General features: G+C 38.0%; 1 protein-coding gene across 2 annotated transcripts in view; it reads right to left on the bottom strand.

The window, feature by feature from the left end:
• The window catches only part of adamts10 (ADAM metallopeptidase with thrombospondin type 1 motif, 10), a 64,945-nt gene that overhangs the window by 40,294 nt on the left and 8,395 nt on the right, over positions 1-16,256 (bottom strand). Inside the window, exons 2-6 of one of the 2 annotated variants that reach the window (XM_053503441.1) lie at positions 12,913-13,258; positions 7,311-7,672; positions 2,613-2,769; positions 2,306-2,505; positions 38-121 (exon numbers count right to left, since the gene is read on the bottom strand). In XM_053503441.1, the coding sequence (XP_053359416.1) occupies positions 38-121; positions 2,306-2,505; positions 2,613-2,769; positions 7,311-7,672; positions 12,913-13,006 (897 nt within the window). In that variant the 5' untranslated portion in view covers positions 13,007-13,258. Of the gene's footprint in view, positions 1-37; positions 122-2,305; positions 2,506-2,612; positions 2,773-7,310; positions 7,673-12,912; positions 13,259-16,256 lie in introns of both variants that reach the window. The other variant, XM_053503440.1, reaches the window with a different exon arrangement.

Consider the following 16,256-nt stretch of genomic DNA (forward strand, 5'->3'; position numbering starts at 1 on the left):
AATTTTGGTGTACTGTATGTGTGTGTGTGTGATTTACCTGGTCCTCCATCAGTAGGATCAGTCGAGTCACCACAATGTTCACTGCGTTCCCCAGGCTAGAATCCTGGAACAGTTTGGCAACCTGACCTCCAGGGAAACAAGAAAAGACCAGTCTTTAAAAAGAGCCTTCTCTCTCTGTCTCTGTCTTTCTTGTTTTTTCTCTCCTTCCAACTCTCCCTTTATCTCTCTCTCTTTCTGTCTCTTTGTGCATGTGTGTCCCTCTCTCTCTTTCTCTCTTTTCTCCTCTGCGATATGTAAAGCTCATTGACCTCGCTATAAACTCTGACACTTTACACTAGGCTCTTTACAGTCTGTTGTAAAAACTGCATCGTTATGGTATGCAATTTAGCTGACTTCAAATTTAACAAGGCGTTTAGAGTTATTTCTGCTCTGCTCTGACACTGAACGAAATCTTCAGCTCATCATTGAGGAAATCATAAATTACCTAGATTAAGGTTCAATAAAGCAGAGAAAACCCTCAACTTTGCAGCTTTCTAAAAAAAAAAAACAACAACAAAAAAAAAAAACAGAGCTGAAATGTACATTACAGTGGCAAGAAAAATATGTGAACCTTTTGGAATGTCATGGTTTTCTTCATTAATTTGTTATAAAATGTGATCTTATATTCATTCAGTCACGAGCATCGACAAATATAATGAGCCTAAATTAATAACATAAAAAGGTCTGATCTTTTATGTCTTTATTGAAAACAACCATGAAAACCTTATGGTTCTAGTGAAAAAGGATCCTTGAGTTAATGACCTCTAAATGGCTAATTGGAGTCAGGTGTTAGTATACATGGAGACTTGTTAAGAAAATGAGTTTAGATGAAGAAGAAATAGTGTGAGCGAAGAATACGCTGATGTGAGACATGCCTCGCCAAAAAGAGCTTTCAGAGAATCAATGGTCAAGAATTGTTGATTTACGTAAAGCTGGAAAGAGTTACTAAGTGATTTCAAAGACTTTACACATTCACCAGTCTACGGTTAGTCAAATGGAGACACTTTGGGACTGTGGCTTCTCTACCAAGAATTGGGCACCCAGTCAAAATGACCAGAAGAGCACAATGAGGTAAGGAAACAACCCTGAGTGTCAGTCGAAGATTTGAAGGCATCATTGAAACTGGTTAACATCTGTGTTTATGAGTCTACAGTACATAAATACATCAAACAAGTAGAGTGTCTATGGCAGGACACCCCAAAGGAAGCCGCTGCTTAGTAAAAAGAAAATTGCTGCACGCCTGAATTTTGCGAAAGAGCACTCGAAATGTTTTGTGCACTGATGAAACTAAGGGTGAACTATTTGGAAAAAACACAGCACTACATCTGACGTAAAAAGGTCACTGCATACCATCATGAAAACATCATCCCAAGCGTAAAGTCGCATAAAGTGGAGGAAGAAGCATCATGATTTGGGCCTGGTTTGCTGTATCAGAGGCTGGCTAGCTTGCAGTCATTAAGGGGAAGATGAATTCTCAAGCGTATTAAAAAATTTTTCAGGGTAATGTGAGAATGTCTGTATATCAGCCAAAACTCTTTAGAAGTTAGATGTTGCAACAGGACAATGACCCAAAACACCAGAGCAAGTCCACAACAGAATGGCTTCAGAAAAACTGAATCTGCCTTTTGGAGTGGCCGAGTCAGAGCCCAGACCTCAACCCAGCAGTTCTGCCGGGAAGAATAGGCTAAAATTCCTCCTGAACGATGTGCAGATCCGATCCACTGCTACAGGAAGTGCTCACGGGTGGTCAACCAGTTATTAATTCCAAGGGTTCACTTACTTTTCCCACTACCATTTCGAAAGCTGAATGAGTATGTTCAGTGAAGACATGAAAGTTCAGAATTTTTTTGTGTTATTATTGTATGCACATTATATTTGTCAACACACTTGATTTAGATGAAGATCAGAACACATTTTATGACAAATAAATGCAGAAGAGCATGAAATTGCAAAAGGTTCACATCCTTTTTCTTGCCACTCTATATGCTAAGGATGAGGTCTTGTAAAATAGTTCTCATTCTTGCATCAGTGTTTAATCTCATCTGGAAACTGGAGATTTGCAGCTAATAGCATCTCAAAACTGTCTGCTTCTCCTGAACACCCTGTAAACACACTCGGTACTGTTCCATTTTGAGTCTGGTTTCTCTCAAGGTTTTTAGACTAGACTTAAACTCTAAATTAGACAGCTAGATACATTGTTAACGATGTCAATCGTTTAAATCCGTGACATCATTGTTTTCATGGAACAAAAAGATTTTAAACTTACAATATTCATGACAGCCAAAATGTACTGCTCAATGTCACGCCTCCCGTGGTATGACACCATCATCTTATCAGCCACTACCAGGGTCTCTACGTAGCGCTCACGGCCAACCGAACGCTTTAGTGGCAGCTGGCCACGGCCCATCTGGTTGGGAGGTTTAATTGTTCTCTGCCACCAATCGAAGCTTTTGCTTGGTTTCTCATCTAAAATAAAGAAACATGCTTTAACCTTTAAGGTTGAACAGCATTACATCCTGATTAGGCTCAATATCCCTTGCAATCATCAGCATTTATAATATTTGACATCTTACCAATGACGCCACAGGACTGGTCCATGTAAAGGTGTCGCAGAGACGATCTCTTATACACCACATGGGGGCGCGCTTCTTTTTCATCGGCGCTTGTCTGGTTTTCAGCAGAAACTAAAGGTTCAATGAGGTATTCCTCTCTACCAGCTACGATCACCCCCTGCTGCAAGAGAAAATGTGACAAATATTAACCTTGAAATGAATCCCATATAAAATATACACATCTTAAAGACAGCCTGCAATAAAACAGACCTTTTTTAAGCTTATGGCATATGGTTGACATTTCGTTGGTATTAATTAAGGTTTTTATGAACCTTTAAAAAAGACTCTAGTGGTTTAAGTGCATAAACATGTGTGTGACCCTTGATACTTAAAAGAAAAGGCTAATCATTTATAATTTGAAAACATAAAACAAGAGTTCAGCTGTTTCTTATCAGCTTGTAAGAAAACAAGCTGATAAAACTCAACACAATAACTTCAACTCAAACCTCTGGTCAAAGTTTGTAAACAACTTTTTAAAAAATCTGTACAAACTAAAAACTACAACATTTGAAAAAGAAATCATTAATCAGTTTGTATTTTAAAAACATTTTATAATTTTAGTTATTAAAAAAAACAATTCCTAATTAGTTCATTTAAAAAAATGTAAAACTGTTTAAATGTTAAAATTTCAGTGATTTAAAACATTTTACAATTGTAACATAAACTTTCAATTAGTTTGTAAAAAATATGTAAGTGGCACAAACAAAACAATCAAAACAAGTGGAAAACTAATCTGTTGTAACTTATTAATTTGCAACAAAAAAAAGACCTTTTAATAATGTCATATCCGCAAAACAGCTTTACAGAATTGACAACAGGGAAAAATAAGTTTAAAAAATAAGGAAAATCTTCAGAATGTTAAAGATTTATAAAAGCGAATTGTAAATTAACTGCTTCCAGAATGTAAAAAAAACTAATAATCTTTGCATATTTAAAGCTAATTAAACCATATTTCCTTTTTTTAAAAATCACAAAAATGTTAACATTTTAAAATTCCAGTGATTTTAAAATTATTCAAATTGTTAACAACATGTTGTGTTGTTGTGTTTGTACCTAATCAGTTTGTAAAAAAAAATGTACTGTATATACCTGGAAAATGTTAACATTTTTACAATTTTATAGATTTATACTGCAAATTTTAAATCAAATATTTCCTTTGCAGATTTAAAACTACAGTTTAAAGTGTAAAATAACAAAACCAAAATCAAATTTTAAAAAATTGTAAAACTGTTAATTGTAAACATTTATTTAAAACTGTACAAAACTTTGTAAAAAAAATAATACATTTAACTTTGTAAAAATTTAAACACAAAAAACACATCAGTTTGTAACTGTTGTGTTCTGTATCTGTTCTGTTTTTTTTTAAATATGTCTTTAAAAATGTTTTTTGTAACACAATCAACTGCTTCCAATTAGTTTATAACAAGCTTTTGTAAATTTTTAAGTTTAAAACTGTAACTACAAATTACAAATGTAAACAATTTAAAATTATACAATACAACAATAGTTTAGAAATGAACAAAAATTTAACATTTACTCCAGATTTATTGTAAAAATGTTAAGTATCACAAAATAGTGTTTTTTATACAGTATATAAAAAAAAAATATATATATATATATATATACAGTATTTCACGAAAGTGTATTGTGATGGCATCATATCAGCCATTCCTTTAACCTCTCCTCAAGATATACCAGCAAACCCTTAAATTCCCAGGACACTGAGCCAATAGTAGCCGGTGTCTTGCCTTTAGTCCCTCATTAACCTGAGCTGAAATTGTATCTAAGTGCACATAAATAAGCAGCCATTAGTCTTGGCTCTGTTCGCTCTTGTTTACGCAGGTGCATTGCTGGCGCAGGTTGGTAATAAGCATGCCACAGCACGCTGCTCGAAACCAAATCCATCATTAGGATCCAAAACACCTGTTTGTGGAATGGAGTAATAAATCAGCTGGCACTGGGAACGAAGCCGCAGGAACAGCTGTATGTAACAGCCCCCACAAAAAGTGCTCTCTCTCTCTTACAAGAGAAGAAGACAGCAAGGATTGTCATATCATCCTGCAGGAGTGATGGCTTTAGACTCCAGAATAGGAGGGTCGGTAATTTTTACCACATGTTCTTAATCCCCCAAAAAAAAAAAAACCTAGAGAAGAATAAGCGCCCTTGTGTTGTCAGGCTGGTGAAGTTGTGCTGCTGACTATTTGAACTGACACCTTAAGCAATTTCAACACGAAAGGTTCTGCTTATGTCTATGAATTAGGAAAGTCTTTTAATGGGTAGAAGAAAGTCATCGGCATTGATTCATACACATGCAAACAGGTAGCCTGAACAGAATGTTAGCTAGCATACTGACAAGATTTCTGACGGACTTTTTTGTCCATTACTGCTAACAGCAGAAAGCTAGCTAACATGAGCTAACCAGAAAAAGTGTTGTTTTTTTTTAAAGTCAATTTTCACTACTAACTGTAGCTGGCCTGCTAATTTGAGCTAAATTTTCATTCATTCATTTTAACAAACGTTTAGTCATTACTCATCCCTGTCTTAATGAGCTGTCTAGGATTATTTTTCAGTTAGTTTCAAGCATATGCTAATGCTGGCTATACAGATAGAACTTTTGAGAGATTGACAAATGTTTGCTAACACTATACTGCCCTCTAATATGTTCATGAATGCTAATGAGTTCATGAATGCTTATTTATTTATTTATTTATTTATTATATTTACTAATGTTAACAATAGTCTCCACTAATCTTAGACAGCTAGCTAACATTAGCTATGCAAGATAAAATTTTTGTTAGATTATTTTCATCATATCCACAAATGAGTCTTGTTGTGCCTGTGAATGTTAAGCTGTTAGCTAACATGAGCTAACCAAACAGAGTTTCTGAGGGACTTTTCAGTCACTTTCACAAATGCTAGCAGTTTTTTAATGGTAAAGTTATGCAGTTAGGTAACATAAAAATATACAGAGAATTTCAAAGGGAATTTTTGTTATATTCACAATTTGCGTTCCTTACTGCTAAAACTAGAAAACAATTAAGATTTTACTTCCTTTTAAACATTTTCCTTAAGTCCTCTTCTTAAAGAAATGTTAAGCTTTAATGGTAACTTGCCAGTTAGTTACTAGCTATATATAACAATATATAACATGTTTCTGGCTATGTAACCAGAGAATGTTTTTGGAATATGTACAAATATTTACAATCTTTGCTGCTTAAGTTGACACCAAACTAACATAAATTTTACTGGCAAAATTTTGCGAGATATTTTTTACTATATTCACAAATGCTAACATTTATAGTAAATTTAGGCAGCTAACTAACATGATATATAGAGCGAATCTATGAAGGAAATTTTGTAATTATAACAAATGTTTAAAATTTTTACTAGTAGTGCTAGAAAATGTAAAATTGGTTAATCAGGCTAAATTGTGAGCTAGTTAATATCAGTATGTCTGAGATATTCTTTTCAATATCAATATATTGATCGTCATGCTTATTTTAGTTAAGAAGAAATAACTAGAATTCATTGCTGCTCATTTTCAACAGCTAGCCAACATGAGATATTTCATCAAAATCTGTAAGGAAATTTTTTAGTAATATTTCACATTTTTACAATTTGCACAGATAATGCTAAACCGTTATTTAACATGACCTACACACATACCTTAATGTTAAGTTCACACCCTTTACTATACTAATGTTATACCAAATGTTAGACAGAAAACTAACAATCTAATCAGAACTTCTGAGGGAGTTTTAGTTCATATTAACTAAACTAACTTGACCATATTAAATTGTTCACAACCCAGAGAGCTGGCTAAGATAATCATCCCTGACAGGATATTTAAGAACACTTGCGGTTCATTATCTGCAAACAAAGCCTCTATAAAACGACTGACCTGTTTTAGTGCCAGGAAAATGTAAAGTTGTGATTGCTGAGTTCCCCTGGGACCGGATTCAGGAAACACTTGTTCAACACACCTGGTTCAACTTTACGTACCAATTATTAGGAACTTCAGAAGCTGTGGTTTGTTCCAGTAAATCCTGAACTGTAGTGTGCAGGGTTTGAGTCACACCAGGTGGGTAAAGGTAACAAACCCTTAGCAAGTAATCAGCTTTGGCCCTGAATCTGTATACTCAACAGAAGAGATGTTGGAGAATTTACTATCCATCCTGCAGCATAAGGTTTAGAAATACTCGAGTTGATCTAAATTTAGGTTTCATTTGGGCTACAAGAAGACAGGCAGTTGAGATCCAGGTTTTGGATGCTTTCTATTTAAGCAGCGTAAATCACATGAAGTCAGCTTGTATGGATAATTTTGCAAGCTTTCTTTTTTTTTTTTTTTGTTTAAAAAAACAGACAAAACTAGCATAAACAGTGGTCTGAGTAGGGAGGAACTAATCCTGGAGCAACAAGAGATGGCCTTATTTATTCATTCCCGTTAGGGTTGTGGTGTATTTGGAGGATATCCTGGAACACTGGGCACAAGGGAATTAGTGGGAACTGGCAGCTGACCAAATTGGTGAGTATATGGGAAAATGGGCTAAAAAACAAACTGAAAGGTGGAGGACTAGTCTAGCATTATTATGTCCAATCCAAAGCTTGTTTTATGATATAGACATATTCGTGTTTCAGGGCATCTATGCAAGATATTACCAGGCCATTGCAGTTACTGAGGGCCACAGTGCTGGACTGGGGCTGGTGCTGCAGATGCCCCACATACTGGCAGTCGGAGAAGTATGGGTGACTCCATGCCAGTCTGCCTTTCTTCCAGTACTCGACACGAAACTTGCGGGACAGCAGGCCATTCTGCAGCGTGAGGTTCAGGAAGAGGCTGGTGCTCGGTGTGGACAGCTGGTAATAAAGCTGTGGCTCAGGAACCTCCTGTTTTGTCTCGGCGCTCCGCCGATGGCGCCTGTGCCTGTCTGAGGCCTCGCCATTGTACAGTGAATCGCCTCGAGGGCCAACACGGATCGGGACGGCGATCTCATAGTGAGCCAGAGTGGAGAGGAATGCAGCTGAAGATGAATAGAAGAAGTTAGAATATTAGTGGAATAATAACAGGGGTACAATTTTATGTAAAGTAAGCATATTTTTAAATGTTCTCTGATAAGCTAAAATTGTGCTCAGAATAGTGACCTCATGGCGGACAATTTTGCTGCATTTTAGAAAATATTCTTTCAATAAAAATTGAATTTAAAACAGCTTAATTTGAGTAAAGATTTTAAAATAGGATTTATGATCCTTTAAAAGCGTTTTGTCATAAATCCATAATAAAGTCAATATTTTCAGCTCGGACACTGAGCACTTCTTCCATAAATGTTAAATAAACATCTCTTTACAAACTCTTTAAACATCTCTTGAGCGTCCATAATACAGAAGTAAGATTAGAATTGGAGCATTAATATAAACCTGTCACTGCTTTCAAAGAAAATAATAAAAACTTTCTGACCAATTAGAATCGAGACACTCAGAAGGTATGACAAAATCTAAACAGAAATAAAACTTGGGAATCTGAGTGGTGTTTCTGGCATTTGGCAGTCTACTTAGCAATTACCAATACAAACTTAACCACATGCGTCAGAGTCCAAAGCTAGCGGTCCAAAGGTCTGAGAGTTAACTGTTTCCACAGAAACCCTGAAACTGTATACTTCCTGCTCTCCAAGGAGTTACACTATAAATAGCTTATGTTTAGCACCAATGGGTGAGGTCAACTCTGAAACCCCCAGCTGTCCAACTCATTGCTTTCCTTAATGGGTTTAGATGCTAACATGCTATCCACTGGCTCTGGAGAGAAATAAAGACTTTGGCTGGTGCTCCTTCATCAGAGCCAGTTTAAAATAAGCTCTGAACGGGACAAGCAGAAAATCCCGCTTTTGTAAAACAGAATGCCATTGGACAAACGCAGTGCGAGCTCTCCAAGGACCTGACTTATTAAGGATTTGTAAAATCTTTTGACTTGCCGAGAAAATGAGTGTAGCGTTTGCTTTGGAGCAATCCAAGATGAAGCTAACCATGGAAAAAATGTCAAAACATCAGAAACTCAACATAAAACCTGATTATTTTTTATGTCATGCTGTAAGTAGTGTTTCAGGCAGAGACATTTGACAAAGAACGTTAGAAGTCCTTGGACGTCCAAACTTATCTACAGGAGTTAAACCTGGAATTGGAAGCTGCGAGATCTACAGATTTTATGGAAATATGATTTAATCTTTTTGATATATCTATTTCTGTCCCCAGAATTTAATTTGACTGAATCTTCTTGGTAGATCCATTTATACTATATACAGCTTAGCCTGTGTAGGGTCCTGGTGGGCCTAGGGCCTATTCCAGGAAACAAGGCAGGGTACACTCTTGATGGGGTGTCAACCCATCAGACAAAAATATACCCACACACACCCAATAAAACACTACTGCAAACAGTAATCAGCCAACAACTTATGTCTCTGAACTGTGGAAAGAAACTGGAGTGCCCAAAGGAAACCCACCAAGCATGGATTCAAGATTCAAACAAGTGCAAGACGATAAATAAAGCGCATGAAGGGATATCAGGGATTGGTTTTTGATTGACTTTAGGGAAAACATGTTAGGCCCATTAGTTGTTTCCTGTGGTACTCCGCAGTAGGAACAGGTCTTGTTAGGAGCCAAGATTTGCTCGGTCCTAATCTGCTGTTAACAGGCTTTAAACTGCAGGCGTAAGATTCCTAAATGATCAAACTGAAAACACTTCTTTAAGAATCTAACCAGAACCAGCCATCCTGATCTGATTAAATCTGATTCGAGGTTTTACATGTGGTTTCATTGGGTTTTCAACACCTCTCTCAGGCAGACCAAGTGTCACTGACACTGAGCTCATATCTGATCTAATGCTTTTGTAACGTCACTAATGTCTTCGGGAAGCTCAGTTTTTTTATCCAAAGCAGCATGAATTTGCTATTTTAAGTACATGCTTATTCATGCTTTCTCTCTGTCATCCGTTATTTAGTGTAATGAAAGGGAATAATCCAGTTGGAGTGGTGTAGCTCTCCTGATTGTTCAATATGGTGCAATAATTATAAAAATAATTATACTAATTATACCAATACTTTACACCTGCACACTGTAAAGTGTAATTGATTGATGTGTTAGTACAATTCCAGAAAGTGGAAATGCATTTAATACCTAACAAATTTGTTATACAAGGGTCATTCAAGTCAAACCGGGACTTGTGATTAACTTTTTCATGAATGCAGTAAAACATTTGACTGATGAAGTGTTTTAAAGAAGGCTGTACATCCGAGAATAACCATCCCGGGCACATTTAAACTGTACATAAAAAGATCTATACAGGTTCTCAGGTCTGTATGTGTTTTTTTTAAATACGTTTAGACACTTTTATGTGTTTTACATGGAGCAATTTCCTAAAGCAAAATGAGGTCAGGGACCACCAGAGAGCAGAACCCTTCCAGTTCCACATGATCTTATTAAGCTTGTGAATTCCATCAATCAAATAAACCAGTCAAGTACATACAAAAAAAAAATCATAGCCATACAACTTCCTCATCATTAAAAAGACGTTGACACACACCTAGTTTCCGGACCACTATGCACCCAAACACTCTCTTAACTAAACATTGGACTACAATGAGCGGAAAGACCTCTCCCTGCACATATAGGGAAGCCCATTTATTTATTAAAGCCTTTTGATCTTTCCTCTAATCTCTGTGACGAGGCCCAGGGGAGATGCAGGATACCCCCATTATTCTCTCATAAAGTCAACAGAGAGGCCCATAAAACACTAAAAGCACTCACCTTTGATTCAAACACACTCACTATAGTTTACATTACAGAGACCGAAAGGAAAAAAGCCCTTAATTAAATGTGGAAGTGGAAAATAAAGGAAAATTTGATAAGAGGGTCTTGGAAGGAGAATTAGCTGAGGATGCGGGTCCACTTTGAAGGGAACACATGGGCAATCAGATAAACGCCAACAGACAACAAAAAATAATAATAAAGTCTTGGATTCAAATGACAAGACTGGGAGTATATCTGATTTAAAATATATTTGGAATAATTGGTTTAGCTAGTAAAGCTCTGTGAAGGCTGAACGTGAGACTGGCATTCACTCGTCTTCACACGCTCTCACGCCACACTGCCAATTTCTCACGCTTTCATATTCAAAACAAATGTTTTGTGGAAGCAAAATGACTGGACTCCATCCTCTTTCTGACGAGTCAGCAATAAACAGCTTTTATTCTCGGCATGAGGCTCTTTATCCACTTCAAGTGAAGAGAAATAATGTTCATGTAATCTGGTTGAAATTAACACACATTTACAGCTGTGCGGAGCAGAAGTCAAATGGAAAAAGAAGGGATCGTAATTGGAAGAGTCGTAACAGTGCTAAACAGATCAACAGAATAATAAAATATATCAACATTTAAAGACTTTAAATGTTGATATATTTTTACAGACTGCAACAAAATTACGCATCAGCGTAAAAGGGCGAGTGAGGGCAGTGACCGTATTATTTAAAGAGGGAAATACATGTCAATATTTACAGTGACGTTCAAATATTTCTATTGCGTTTTAATCTTGTAGCACTTTATATTCATAAGGACACTACTTGTAATGCATTCCAGTTAAATTTATAACCACTGTTGGTCGTCTTATCAGCGTTTCTGTTAAGGTGTGAACGGAACGTGTCGTAACCTGTAAAGCAAAAATGGGTGCGCCCCATTTATTGTGATTTGTAATAAAGAAAAGCAGATTCGTTTATTGGGGTCTGAGGGTATACCTGGTGATATTGAGTGTATTGAAATATTCTCGCTCAGTATGGAAAAATGTTTTCTCGCCACATACTGTCGCACAAGCATTTGCCATCAAGAAGGAGCGGGACGCCAGTCCATGTCCACGGCTGATGACAAACGTCCACGCATTTCCACTCACACTCTGTTGACGCTCTGCAGAAACTTCGTTTTGAGGTGTTAAAGTATCCTCCCTATAGTCCTGACCTCACACCATCAGGCTTTCACCTGTTTGGTCCCCTGAACGCAGCCCTACGAGGACAAAGATTTACTTCTGATGAAGAACTGAAGACAGCGGTGCATTCATGGCTTGTAGCTCAGCCTTAAACATTTTTTTTAATGCAGGAATACGAAAGCTTGTTGGACAAAGTGTATTGAAAAGCAAGGAGATTTAGATTTATTTTCTAAAAGATAATTAAAATAAATTCTATGCTATATATATATAGTGTTTTTTAAGCACTCTTGTCTGGAAAAAGAGAGAAGTTGGTCCTAAATCACTAGTTTTACTCGGGAACACTTGATGAATATGACTCACTGTTCCTGGAGAATGCAAGGAAAACAGCAGCCATCTGTCTGTCTGTCTGTCTGCTTGTCTGTCTGCCTGTTTGGGTCTCTCTCGCTCTCTTTCTCTCTCTCTTTCAAGTGTCCAACAGCTGTATCCAGTCACGGCTGATCCAGGGCTCGTGGAACAGCGTATGCATATCTGTGTGTCAGGTTCAGAAAGTCCTTTTTTTTTCCTTGAATGAAGGCCACTATAACCACAGGACTCCTGTCCACAGCTCCAAACGAGCCTATTCATAACTCCGTGTGCAATCCTGTCTCTGTTTTTGTCCGTCTCGTGGGGAACCATTGCACGCTTAAGTTATAAAACCATGAAATGCCTGTCTGAGCCCTAAGATTACACACGCACTCAGTGCAGGTCTTTATTAACCGATACATGACACAATGCCGGTAGCATGATGTCTAACCTCATTAGCTATTTAAAGGACAAAGTACATGGAAGAAAAAACACTACCCTGTGCCCTGTCAGCATATTTGTCCCATTACTTGTTAAATTAGCGCAAACCACATTTTACCTTTCCTACAATGTGTAATTACATGTACAGTCCCCAAAAGTCTGACTGCACCGCAGACAGTTTATTCCATAAAATATTATATCCTACGAAACTTCCGTTTAAACAAACAAGTCATTTTTTATGCTTTCCAGCTACTAAACTGTAAAAAAAAAAAAAAAAACCTGGACACTTCATGTTTTATTACCAACAATCTTACCATTAGTACCAGAAGTGATCATGAATTTATGATATAATCACTTTCTTAAAAACTTTAAAGTAAATGGTACAGCTTTAACCGAATGACAGATTTGCACTGAATAATACTAAAGTTAGTAAAAACTACTATAAACTTTCAATTACTTTTAAAGTAATGACCTGATACTTTGGTCAATAAGATATAGATAATTCGTCAGCCATTACCTTGACCCTCCTGGGCAGAGATGCTCACTCCCACTCCGGCGGTTACCATGGCGATGACCCCAACACAGGCCAAGCTCCTCCACACCGTTTCCATGGTTACTACAGCTAGTTTCAGTGCGGTACCCGTCCCTGCGTGCCAACATGTCTTCTGCCTGGTTCGCCCCACCGCTCACCAGAGTGACGCATTGAATTCTGGGGCCATGACAGCAACTCCGGGATTCAATATGTTGTGTTTGAGCAAAGTTGTATGTTCAACTTCAACTTCCAGGCAGCTCTGCGAGATGTGTGACTCGTCTGTGTGTCCACTTCCCACAGCCAGGGAGAGAAATCAGTAGTGTTGAAGACGCTGAAGAAAAGACAAACAAGGCGATAATCAGCAGCGAAAACACTGCACAACGCTGCAGGAAGACATAACAGCATTAGCGTGGATAAAATGTTAAGCAGCTAAAGCTCTGGCCAATTAATCTGAAAGCAGCACCGGTTTTGGGACACTGAGCAAAGCACTTGATATACTCTTTAACAACATACAGTATATAACATTTAAATTGACACACTGGTAAAAAATCATTCTTTTTGATTCACAGTTTTTTTCTTCATAATGGAAACTCCCCAGGAAGGGCTCTTTTCCTATCGTCCCCTGCCAAAACCAAATATTGTCCTTATCCGATGCAAATCAATCATTATTACTTCAAACATATCCTGCAGGTACAGTATATGTCCAGGAATGTTAACATGTCTATTACCTACAGTAAAGAGTATCAGTGTACTCTTACTCAACCCTGACCAGGATCATGTTGTTACTGAAGATAAGAGCTAGAGGATTACAAGCCACGACTACTCTGCTGTGTGAATAGCTAAATTCTTTATAGCTGGCCTTTCACTAGGGCCTTAAAACCAGTGTCAAAGAAAGTATTCCTGATACTTCCTAAGAATCACACCAAAGTCTTAATGCCAACTAAAGGGGCTATTAATGAAAATTGGCCAATTTGAGAAATCTCGCTACTTTTTCCCCACTCAACAGAGGCCTCACAATTCCCAAAGTCCCATCATGGAGGTAGGCTGCAGCCCCAATAACAAACCCCTGAGTTACACACAGTCTGAATGTTCTTTAGAAAACCAGATAAAGGCACTTTATGGAGGCAGACAGGGAGGAGGCCTCAGGGTGGTTACCACACATCACACAACCACCCACTTCTCCACAACTTCAGCTTATACTCCATGTCGTCTCCTGCATTTGGACAGTTTTCTCAAGACTACTAAAATCCATTTATTATCAGTATCATCAGTATTCCTACTCAGGAGTCCTAAGGGCTTGTTCAGTTTTCTCAAGTCTTACAACACAAGTTTGTCTGGAGCATGAAGAAAGACCTTGTACTGTGTAAAAGTAAATGTCAAGTCAATGTACCAAAGTGGTGATGGTAGCCCACAGGCCTTAATGACTTAAATTATAAAAGGGGCTTTCACACTACCAATGGCTGCTTCATGCCACCCCCAAGTACAACTGCATCCCAGTCTCACTACCATGCTGGGCAGCTTTCACATTAGTAATATCATTACTTACCCGAGTAGGCTTGCGCATCACCACTCTCTGATTCAGCAAGTGGCGGCGGTATGCACCTAGTTGTCTTACAAAATTAACAACAAAGAAGAAATGTTCAAGGAAGTCCACCAGCACACTATTCTTAATATTATTGCTATTTTGGGGGGAAATGTCTAGAGCAACCACCTCGAATGACGTCAAAAGAAGATATCGACTTGTGCCCTGTGCATACACAGGATTCCAAGTAGACAGACATAGTTAATGAAGTCGGATGCTAATCTGAGGTCCACTTGCTTGTTTAGGTACGGCTGACTTTTATTTTTATTTGAACTCTGCCCGAGTGTACCGTACCATGCTCAATTGAAAAGCGAACTCGCGAACATTAGATGTGTCCAGGCAGGTGACAGTGTTCACACTACATAAATGTACCAGACCTTGGACTCAAGTGTACTCGGATCTGTGCCTTATTCATTAATGTGAAAGGCATTGAAAAGGCTGGTCTTGGTCAAGCTTGTTCACACTTGTAGTTAATTAGAACCTGTGCCCCATTTAGTTGTAGATAATGTAAAAAGACCTACCTGAATATAACTAGAGGCCATGTGGGGATAATGTGTTCTCCAGTAATTCTGACATTATAAACTAACAACGGTTAAGAATAGGGGAAAATGCAGGTGTGTGCCCTTAGGATTTCAGTGATAATAGGCTACCTGTGGAGCGCTCTGCAATTTGTGAGTTCAAAACTGTCATATAGTGATTACAGGTGCTCCCCATATGAACATACTTTCTTCCTTCCTGTTTAGACGTCACACATCAGTTCTCAAGTAAAACGTGAGTTGTGTTTCCCGCACAAGTTCTCGAGTGATGCAAAAACAAATTATAGGATTTCTAATGTGATGTGGTGGGTCAAAGTTTTAAGTTTTTGGGCTACTGAGTTTAAAGGCCTTGAGTTTAAAGCTTAGCACTGGCAAGCTACAATGGTTGCATCATTGAAGGCAGTTCCATGCAAAGTGATACTACCGGGAAAACCAGTGGTGAGCTTCAGAACAAGAGGACCCCTTCAAGTTTTGTCTGCCTTCACGTCATTAACATACCAAACATAGTGGCTTAGCAGGTAACTCTTTGGGATGCCTATGAGATGGTTGTGAGTTCAAAACCACTGTTGTGTCCTTTAGCGAAGGGTTTAAACTTTTTAACTTTTCACATGTCTGTCATGAACCTCTGTAGTCCAACTAGGGGCCATGGAGGCCAGTGGTGTTCATTGTATTTATTCCCATTTTTACAACCGTGACAGAACCTTAACCCACCAATTTTCCCACCATGGAAACCCACCAATCACAGGGAGAACATACATACTCCATGCACACGGCAGGAATCAAACCCGGACACCGGAGATGAAAGGTGACACGGCTAACCGTTGCACCATTTGTAAGATGTTCAGGATAAAAGCATCAACCAGACAAGCAGAACCTTCCTTTTTTTCAAGTATGCGTTATGTTGTTCCATAGGTACCACTTGCATGTGGTGTAATAAGAAACAGAAAGGCCAGCATATTGTAAATGAATTGACATGTATAATCTCCGTCTTATCTTTAACCTACTAGAAGTAAGCTGGAGAGCAAACTTGTGTCATAACTGATGACCATGATGGACAATGTTTTCTATACTGCTATCACATCGGATAGAAGTTTAAATCTCCTCCTGTCCAACAGAGGGTACCCGTTCCTGAATATTTAAGAAGTTACACACCTCATCCTTCAGGGAAAGTATATTAAGACTTCTGCGTCTCAAGTGTTTAACTCATCTCT

This window comes from Clarias gariepinus, chromosome 9 (genome assembly GCF_024256425.1).
Source record: "Clarias gariepinus isolate MV-2021 ecotype Netherlands chromosome 9, CGAR_prim_01v2, whole genome shotgun sequence".
In the NCBI taxonomy this organism is placed as follows: Eukaryota; Metazoa; Chordata; class Actinopteri; order Siluriformes; family Clariidae; genus Clarias; species Clarias gariepinus.